A 9,768-nucleotide genomic window follows, 5' to 3' on the forward strand; every position below is an offset into this window, starting at 1 on the left:
GTTTCTCTTTACAGCTTTGTTAAGGAAAAGGGCTGAAACGATGCCTGAGATGGGAGAGGAGTCGGGTTGTTCAACCTCTTCATCTGGTTGGGAGAGCAGAAGGTTTTCCCTCTTGGGTTGGGAGGGCAAAAGATTTCCCTTTGGGTTGGGAATGTGGAAGGATCCCCTTTGGGTTGGGAGAGCCAAAGGTTTCCCTTTGGGTTGGTAACATGGAAGGTTTCCTCTTGGGTTGGTAATGTGGAAGGTTTCCCTTTGGGTTGACGTTTCCACTCCTCTCCCCGTGTCTTTGCAGTGGGGTTGAAATCAGTGCCAACATCCCCCACGCAGCACTTTGCTGCCCAAATTTCATGCCGATTTCCTCTGCCTTTTGGCTGTGACACCATCCCATAAAGCACAGTTATCCCCAGGAACGGCGTAGGAAGGCTCTCCTGCATGCACTTGTGTGTCACGAGATGGCACTATAGGACCGAGTTCCTACTTTTGTGCAGCAAATCTGCCTCAGGAAGGCAGAAATTGGGGCCATCGCCTTGCAGGTGGGATGGAGACCCAGCAGGTTGGAGTGCCCTTCTTGTATAGGGTGTCATAGGGTGGAGAGAACCCTCTCATCCACCGTGGGTTCCTCCCTTTGGTGTCAATGCCAGCATCACGAGCTGTGCGGAGGTTGAAGATTTAAGGGCAACGGAGCCAAATAGTTGGGAGAAGTGGGAGCTGCTTGGCAGCTTTATCTGGCAACGCATTTCCCTTTTCATGCTGATGAGCCAATGGAAACAACATCCAGAGCAAAACGATCATCCTGGATGACCTCGGTGGTCTTTTCCGACCTGTGTGATTCCATCCAGACCATCTGTGTTTCCTTCAGCCCTTTGTGTTGTGCATCCTGGGACCATTGAATGGGCAGACGTTGGGTTTGAGCTGGGTTTTCCATCCAGTGAACAAACCCTGGGCTGACTCAAAGTCTACCAGGTCAACCCAAGCAAATGCTTTCATCTCCGCCCCGAGCTGCGCGTACGGAGGTGGGATGCTGTTCTCACCCCACATCTCTTTACTTATCCCTTTCTTCAGCAGCATCTCAGCAGGCCTGCAGTCCTCTCCTCTGCTTCCAGCTGTTATCCCTATAGGATTTTCTCTGGGATTATCTCCGGGCCGAATTTCACCACTTTCTCACCCAAAGAAAGCTCTGGAGATGCCGAAATCTCATCAGCTTTAAACTTAGAGATGATCCTGGCTGTTTCCTCAGTGATCTGGAAATGTTTGAGTTGTTTCCCTCGATGCCTGAGGGCGCTCATATCCGGAGAGCCATTCCTGCTCCTTGTCCTCTCATCCAGGATCTCCTTTCCCATACAGGTGCCATCAGTGGAGCTGCCCTCAGCCTCAGAGTCCATTGCCATGCTCAGAGGTGAGCTGGAAGGTTTGGGGATGTGAGGTCGTGCTTTTGGCTGCACTCGGATGTATTTCACGGGCTGACGGCTGAAATGGCCCCGTGGCTGAGTCCCAAAGACTGACTCTGAATCACTGCCTGCCTTCTCCTCCGGGTCCTCCAGCTCAGATCCAATGCTTGCATTCACCTCTGAAGTAAAAGGAAATCAAAGCATTGAGATGCGGTCAATGCGACAAATAATGTTGGCCAATGTTTTCTCTTGCTGCTAGGATGCTGGAGGTCCAAAAGTATTACCACCCTAAAACTCCCCTTCTGTTTTCTTAACCAACATATGGAGGGATGTTCCCTTCTGCCCCTTCCAAACATATTTGGAAGCCATATTTTATAGCTCTCCACCCACACCAGCATCACGAGCACCTCTTTACCTCCACCCTCGGAGCTGTGGGCACCTTCCAACACGAACCCATCCGTGGCCTCTCCAGAAGATGAGATATCAGACCCGTCATCCATGCTGGAACTGCATTTGGAAGAGGGATTCTGTCGGAACAAAGCCATGGAGGACTCTCATTGGTCATGAAGATACACTCTGCTCCCACCTCCCCCCCAGCGTGGTTGTGTGAATGGAGGATGGGTTGAGTTGAATGGAGGCGGCTGCTTGAGCTGAAAAGGCTCTGATCCCTTTTGGGTTGTTGATAAGTGGGAACTGGGAGTGGGCAGAAGGGCACGAGGCAGTGGGGACAGTCACAAAATGTGCCCCAAAGGGGTCAATTGCTTCTTGTAGGGCTGACATAACCCATTTCAGAGTGAGGAGGGGGGATGTCACAAATCGAGCCGTTAATTACAGCGCTGTCATTAGGATTAAGTGCACGTGGGATGGGGAAGGACACAGGGAGACTTGGGAGCTGCTGGGAAGCAATGTGAGTTTGCACAAAGATTGGGACACCCAGACGAGGGCTCTAGAAATCAGGGCTTTATTTATCACAGAATGAGAGTGCCCTTAAAAGCAACTCCCCTTCCTGAAGGTTTGTGCCATTCGACTTTGCAAAACAGGCACGGAAATAGTCCAAGGCAACAGCTGTGCTTTTGGGATCCCCTTGTACATAGGATCCACAACTCAAAGCAGGAGGCAGAGAGCCCTGAGCCACAATCCAAACCTTTCAGCTTCACTTCAGGAAGGCAATTTCCCCTCTTTCTCCCACCGAACCAGCGGTGAAAAGGAGGGAACAGCCATAGTCTGGCTCAGATCTTGATTTGTTGGGTTGGTTTAATTCCAAGTGCTGGAAGTATGCGTGAACCACGGCCATAAAATGGCTGTGGATCTTGGGAGGAAAGACAGAAAGGATCCAAGGCTACTGGAATGCAGAGGGACACACAGGGCTCTACCAGGGAACCCTACAGAGTTTGGGGGTCAGGAATGCAAAGGGCCCTGTAGGGTTCTACCAGGGAATCCATTGGGTCTGGCGTGTCCAAAGCTGCTTCCAAAGTGGTGGAGCTGCCTACAGAATAATCCAACATGGAGAACCCCCCCATTAAGAGAAATGGGCTCTAAAACGTGGAACAAAAGCAGCATGCAGAGTGCTCTGAGGAGCTGATGGGAGGTAACGTTGCTTATAACTCATTCTCATTCCATGTGCAGCTCCTTCCTTTTGGAGTAACCCTCTGATAATGAATGTGTCTTTTTTGGGGTGTGGGGTTTTGTGTGTGTCTGCGTGTGTGCAAGAAGTTCTTTCTCTGCTGGTCCACCTTTACAGCAGGGTCAGTAAGCCCAGCTCAGTGTCTGCAAGCTCTACCTCTAGGGTTACATTCTGGGCTGTGTTTGGGCTCTGGTGTCCTTCATCCTTCTCTGTCGATGCTTCTTGCAAAGGGTTTTCACACCCGAAGGATAAGGATGAGGGCAGGTCCTCCATCCCAAACACCCTTTCGTAGTTCTGGATGAGAAACTCCACAATTTGAGCTTGATACCCAGAGTCAACAAGGCAGGACATGGAGACGTCGCTCCCTGAGCCCGGTCGGATCAAAGTGGGACCAAATACGATGCCCAGGTTGTTTGGGGACATCTTGTTCTCTTCATACTTCTCTGCCACCCTGGGGAAAGAGGGAAAGAGGTCTGAACATATTGAGGATACAGATGGAATTCACCAAACCACCCAGCACGGAGCTTCTAGTCCCTGGTCATTAAGCCTTCCTCCTCATTGCTGCAAGACTGTCCTTTTCCATGTCCTTCAAGGGACGTGGTATAGAGGACGCGGTCATGATGAGGAGATGGTTGGATCTGATGATCTTGGAGGTCTTTTCTAACCTTAATGATTCCATGATCCCAAAATCCCACCCCAAGATCCAATCCCAAGTTCCCACTCCGACATTCAATTCCAAAACGCAGCTCCCCATATCCAGACCCAAAAATCACACCCCAAAATGAGTTGAATGGTTGGACTTGACGACCTTGGCCCAACCTTAATGACTTCGTGGTTGAGTGGGCGATGGGTCAGTGGTTGGGCATGATGATCTTAGGGCTCTTTTCCAACCTTAATGCCTCTATGAGAAATGGGTTTTCTTTTACCCTCCTCAGCACCAGCACCCTCCTCACCTGTACAGGTGTGCGATGAGATGCCGCAGAGTGTTGTAGTTGCTCCCAGGCAATTTGCTCAGCAAGTCTTTCATGCTCTGGATGGGATCTGAGGGGAAACTCGTGCAATCCATCTTCTCTTCCCCAGCTTTTTGCAGCTCTTTGGCAAGGGCAATGAGGTTGTCATAGAGCTGGTACAACAGAATGGGTCCCGAAAGCTACAGCGAGAGGAGGAAGACAGTGAGTTACTTCATCCCACTGGTCCCACGCTGCGGGATGGGGTCAGCTGGGAGCTGCCCATTGGCAGATATTTGGTACCCACTTCCTTTAGGAAATGCTTCAGGACACCAGTGATGTCGTGGGGGGAATGCTCAGAGAGCTCCACCAGGCTCCTGCCGTTCTCAAATGCTTGGCACAGCTTTTCCACCCGGGCTTTGGACCCGCTTATCCTATAGATCCCCTAAGAGGAGAGGAGAAGGCCTGCATTCCAGCTACAGGGCACAAAGGAAGAGTGGAGGAGATGCTCAGCAGAACAACTCTCTGCCCACCTGCACTCCCAGCGCACGAGCTTCGATTTCAGAGGTGCATTTCACCACGATGAAGGGAACCTCCTCGGGGAAGTCTCGAGGAACTTGGGTGAAGTCAATGCCAAAGAGAGGAGCCCGGTTGGGCAGCTTCTTGTGGCCGCAGGTGATCAGCAGGTTCTCCAGACACTTCTTGTGACAGGTCAGGTAGCACTGAAATAGCAGAAATCCCTCTGAGTTGAAGTCTGGCCCTTTGGCAACAGCTGAGCCCAGCACTGGACCCAATGCTCCAGATGGGGCCTCCTCAGTGCAGATCAGAGGGGAGAAGCACCTCACTGAACCTGTTGGCCATGTGCTGGGCAATGCATTCTAGGCTCCCATTGGGCCTTCTTGGCCATCAGGGCACACTGCTGGCTTGTGGTCAACTGTTGGCCACCACTGGAGTCAATCTGTTGACCATTATTGGCCCTTCTTGGCCACCAGGGTCCACTGCTGACTCACAGTCAACACTTGGTCAACCTGTTGGCCACCACTGGAGTCAAGCTGTTGACCATTATGGGCCTTTCATGGACACAAGGGCACACTGCTGGCTTGCAGTCAGCTATTGGTCAACTGTTGATCAACCTGTTGGCCACCGTTGGAATCAAGCTGTTGACCATCATTGGGCCTTCTCGGCCATCAGGGCACACTTTGGCTCATGGTCAATCATTGGTCACCAGAACCACCATGTCCTCTGCAGAGCTCCTTTCCAACAGCTCACTCAGCCCCAACCCAGAATGAAACCTGCAGTTGTTGCCCCCCCAGATTCTGGACCCTACCCCTGCCTTTGTTGAACCCATCAGATTTATGCCTGCTCAACCCTCAGCCTCTCCAGGTCCCACCGAACAGCAGTTTGGCCTTGTGGGGTGGCAGCCAGTCCTCCCAGCTCTGTGCCACCACCAAATGTTCTATGGGCACGCTCCATCCCTTCACCCTGCTCACATCAAACATGACTTTTCCCATTCCCTTTCCACCCAAGCCCCACGGTGCCTTCTTGGTACCGTTTGGAGCAGCTGGTGTTTTACTTACGGACCCCAAATTGCACCTTGTGCCACGAGAGGGGACAAAAGCATGTGATTATATGGGGTGAGGGGAAGTCTTACGTTCCTATAGTGTTCCTCATCACCCCGCGGTGCCACACAAGGTGCGTGCAATGGCAAGCTCTCACCTCCTCACACTCGAAGCCGTTGACCATGAAGGTGTCACCACTCTCTACACTTGGTGAGGTCCCCCTTAATTTCCTGAGTCGATGGGTCTGTGCGGCGCTGGAGAGGAGGAGCATTCCTGAACTGCTGCTGGGACGTGCCATTTTCTGCAGGAGCAGCATGGAATGAAAGGATGAGTTAGTTGGCACGTAAAATGGGAAGGCACCGATTTCCATCTCGTCGGCCCGTGCTGCTCACCATTCTCAGAAGCCTGCAATGAATCTCTCTCTTCAAAGTCATCAGAGGAGGACATGGTGCCCGTGGACGAAGCTTTCAGCAGTTTCCTGGTGGAGAGTTTCCTTAAGAGAAAATACAAAGAGCTGATCCCCATCCTCCTGATCTCCTCTTTGGGTCGGTGTCTGTTCCATTCCGTTCTTGTTGGGTTTTATGAGGTTATTGTGTTGGGGTTTCTTTTAGGAGGAGGGCATCTCGTGCAGCTCTCACCTGGGCTGGAGCTGGGAGAGTCCAAGGATCGTGACTCCACAGCTCCCACCGAGGCTCTCCGTGTCACTGCCAGAGGGGTTTGTTCACACCTACAGAAGGTGGATACGGTGACCAAACATCCCCATCAAACCTCGGGGGTAACAGCTAAGAAACTGCATCAGGATAACAGCAGCATCAAATAAAGCAAAAAAGGTTTTGCTTCAATTCAACCCACTCTGTTCACCGTTAGGGGGAGAACTGCCTTCTGGGTGTATCTTCTGGGGTGCTCCCATCCTTGCCGCATCCCCGGATAATGCATTGGTGTCTTCTTTTTGTTGCTGGGAGGAGACCTGGGGGGGAAGGATGGCAAATGGTTTTCTGTCAGTGCAGGATAACGAACAGCATCACGTGCTGGAGATGCGTTCTGGATACCAGGCATCCATTTCAGGCAGGTTATGAGGTATAAGCTGAGCTTTCGAGGGAGCTAAACGCCTGCACAAAAGCTGGGAAAGCATTTGTTTGATGTAATTCCACCTGCAGTGATTCTATGAAAGCACTGAAGTTACACAGAGCCGTTTCTTCTCACCTCTGTCCTCCAGAAGAGAGCGGGCTCGAACTCATAGTGCTCCATGGGAATGTCTTTCTTCTGCAGAGCCCGGATGAACTCCAGGTATTTTCTCACCCACTCTGTACGGCTTGCAGACCTCGGGACAGGTGCTGGTATCCCACTGGAATCCATTCTGACTGAGTCTGCCTCTGCTTAAACATCCTCAACGTGACCTTATTGGAGAAAGGAGGGAAAGAAAACTTTGCTTTTTGCCCAGGTGCTTTTTCTTCTCTTGGATCCCATTGGGATCGGCTTAAAAGGTTTCTTCCAACACAACACTCCAAGGTTCTGTGATCTTTAGGGTCCTTTACAATCCATTCCATGATTCAGTGATCTTTAGGGTCCCATCCAACCCATTCTGTGGTTCTATGGTTCTATGATCTATAGGGTCCCTATCCAACCCCAACCCATTCCATGGTTCCATGATCTTTAGGGTCCCATCCAACCCATTCCGTGGTTCTATGGTCCTTTAGGGTCCCATCCAAACCCAACCCACTCCATATTTCTATGATCTATTGGTTTCCCATCCAACACAACCCACTCCATGTTTCTATGATCTTTAAGGTCTCTTCCGTCCCAACCCATTCCATGATACTTCTACTTAATGCTATCGTTCTCTTCTAAGAAGGGGGGGGGGGTGGCATGGAAAATAATTTGTTACTCTTTATTTTTCCTAGTTTTTTTCCTATGGATATCTGCCCTCCAAGCAGCAATAACTGTATATATTTCAACCGAAACAGATAGTCCAGAGTGCTCTCTTCATTTCACCTGCTGCAGAATGCCCAAACAAAGGGGAGTTCCGCAGTAAAGCACAGAAGAGCCTCAAGGCCTTATCCCAAAGAGGGAGGATTGAAGGAAAGATTATGGGACGTACCCACGTCAGCACCTCATCTCCTTGGTAAATGAGCTTCCGGACGTGGGAGACGATCCGTGCCCGCACCTTCTCCAGCTCCTGTCGTCGGAAGTTGGCATCGTTGATGCACAGCTTGTACAAAGCTTCTGCTTCCTGAACCTGCGTGTGGTGAGAAAACAGGGAAAGGAGAACGTCACCGAGATGGGGAAGGAAGCTGGAGTAACAACAGCTGGCTCCAAGCTCCTCAACTTGCTGTAGAAAGGTAGAATGGGTTGGGTTGGAAGGGACCCTCAAAGATTATGGGATCATGGAATGGGTTGGGTTGGAAGGGTCCCTACAGATCATAGAAAGATAGAAAAGTTTGGGGTTGTGTTGGAAGGGTCCCCTGGTGGATCATAGAACAATAGAATGGTTTGGGGTTGGGTTGGAAAGGTCCCTTATGGATCATAGAACAATAGAATGGTTTGGGGTTGGGTTGGAAGGGTCCTTAGGATCATAGAACAATAGAATGGTTTGAGGTTGGGTTGGAAGGGTCCTTATGGATCATAGAGCAATAGAATGGGCTTGGGGTTGGGTTGGAAAGGTCCTTATGGATCACAGAACAATAGAATGGTATGGGATGGAAGAGCCCTAATGATCACAGAACCATGGAAGCATAGAAAGGTTGGGTTAAAGGGTCTCCAGTAGATCATCGAAAGAGTAGAATGGTTTTGGTGTTGGGTTGGAAGGGTTCCTAAAGACCACAGAACAGTGATATCATAGAATGGTTGGGTTGGAAGGGGCCCTATCAAATCTGCCCATTCTTCTTCCTGCTTATTAGACCCCACCAGGAGGTCTCCCTATTCTCCAGCTGCACAACCCCACCTCCCTCCCACCTCTACCCCCATAGCAAAGGTGTCACCTTGGCTTGTGCCTCCTCGCAGGAGCGCCGTCTCTTCTCCAGCTGCTTGATGGCACTGCTGGGGGCTGACGACGGCCGAGTTCTGGTACTCATCCTCTGCCTTTGCACTCAGCTGCTTGGCTTTCTCCATCTCCTCGCAGCGCTGGATGTATTGCAGGCGTGATTTACGCAGCGAGGGACAGGGATTCGTTCTTGAACAGACAAAGGGAGACTTAGGAAGGGCCTGGAGAGGAGCGATGCTTGGGAGGAAAGCACCCATCTCCTGCTTCAAGAGAACCTCACAGGAATTATCACTCCAATGCTCTCCCTTCTTCTCCTCCCACAATTAAGTTGCCCTAATGGGAGTTCTTAGCAGGATGCATGTTACATTATCTAGATTATTTATTTTTTCCCAGTGTTTTGAGCTGTCAATGGATCAGGCCCATCTTCCAGCTCCTTACCATCCTCTTCTGCTCCTTCGTCCATTGGTCTTTGAACTCTTTCCTCCACTTCTCGATCTCATTCTTCTTGGCTGACAGAGGCTGCAGAGGGGTCCACGGTTAGGGTGGCACATTTAGAATCATGGAGGTCAGAAATGACCCCTAAGATCATCAAAATCCATTTCCTGGGCGGTGGCTAAAAAGCACCAGACAGTTGAGAGCACAACACTAGAACCCAGCCACCAGAAAATGTTTCCTTTTCCCTTAGCCCTTCTTTGCACTCCCTTCTCTTTTCCCATTTACCTAAATGAGGATAGACCCCTCCCCCATTTCGATCACTGAAACACCCCGGACTTGAGAATCCTCTGCTGGTTGCCCATAGATACCTGGTAGAATTCCTTCTGTTGAAGCAACCCCACTGTCTCAATGGCTGTATTTCCAATCTTGATATCGTGCTCCAAGACCATGGTGTAGAGCATCCGAAGAGGCATACTGGGACTGCAGAAACCAAAAACACCCAACATCAGCTGGTGGATCATCCCTCTCAGCATCCCCTAAACTTGGGAGCTTTTGTGATCTGCGGGTGGATTTACAGCAGCAACACAACTCCCTCGTGTTTGCTCTATGGGAACCCCCAAGGATTCTACCCTGGTGGACGATGGCGTTCCTTCCCGACTCCGCTATCTTCATGATCCCTTTGGCAAACTCTGTCTCTGTAAGAGGGCAGAGGGGGTTGGATGCCAACAGAAAGGTGGGTGCCGACGTGTTGCACTTTGGGATCATTTTGGTAAGGAGATGATTCCAATTCCTTCCCCCCACCCCCCCCTTTTTTGCCTTCATATACGTTTCTCAT

At 50.7% G+C, this 9,768-nt stretch overlaps 1 protein-coding gene across 1 annotated transcript; it reads right to left on the reverse strand.

Annotated features, from left to right (window-relative positions):
* Positions 1 to 1,112: 1,112 nt before the first annotated feature.
* Positions 1,113 to 9,405, reverse strand: GMIP (GEM interacting protein). Its single transcript, XM_072360687.1, is given in 25 exon segments — positions 1,113 to 1,567; positions 1,804 to 1,915; positions 3,169 to 3,463; positions 3,966 to 4,162; positions 4,267 to 4,404; positions 4,493 to 4,681; positions 5,676 to 5,783; positions 5,785 to 5,819; positions 5,911 to 6,005; positions 6,153 to 6,193; positions 6,195 to 6,224; positions 6,226 to 6,245; positions 6,371 to 6,386; positions 6,388 to 6,444; positions 6,446 to 6,485; positions 6,722 to 6,744; positions 6,746 to 6,811; positions 6,813 to 6,842; positions 6,844 to 6,915; positions 7,617 to 7,754; positions 8,497 to 8,559; positions 8,561 to 8,668; positions 8,670 to 8,687; positions 8,937 to 9,017; positions 9,302 to 9,405. Coding segments are annotated over 25 exon segments (2,520 nt in total). The 5' UTR covers positions 9,395 to 9,405.
* Positions 9,406 to 9,768: the final 363 nt, after the last annotated feature.

The sequence above is a fragment of the Excalfactoria chinensis genome, unplaced genomic scaffold (genome assembly GCF_039878825.1).
Source record: "Excalfactoria chinensis isolate bCotChi1 unplaced genomic scaffold, bCotChi1.hap2 Scaffold_1011, whole genome shotgun sequence".
NCBI lineage: Eukaryota > Metazoa > Chordata > Aves > Galliformes > Phasianidae > Excalfactoria > Excalfactoria chinensis.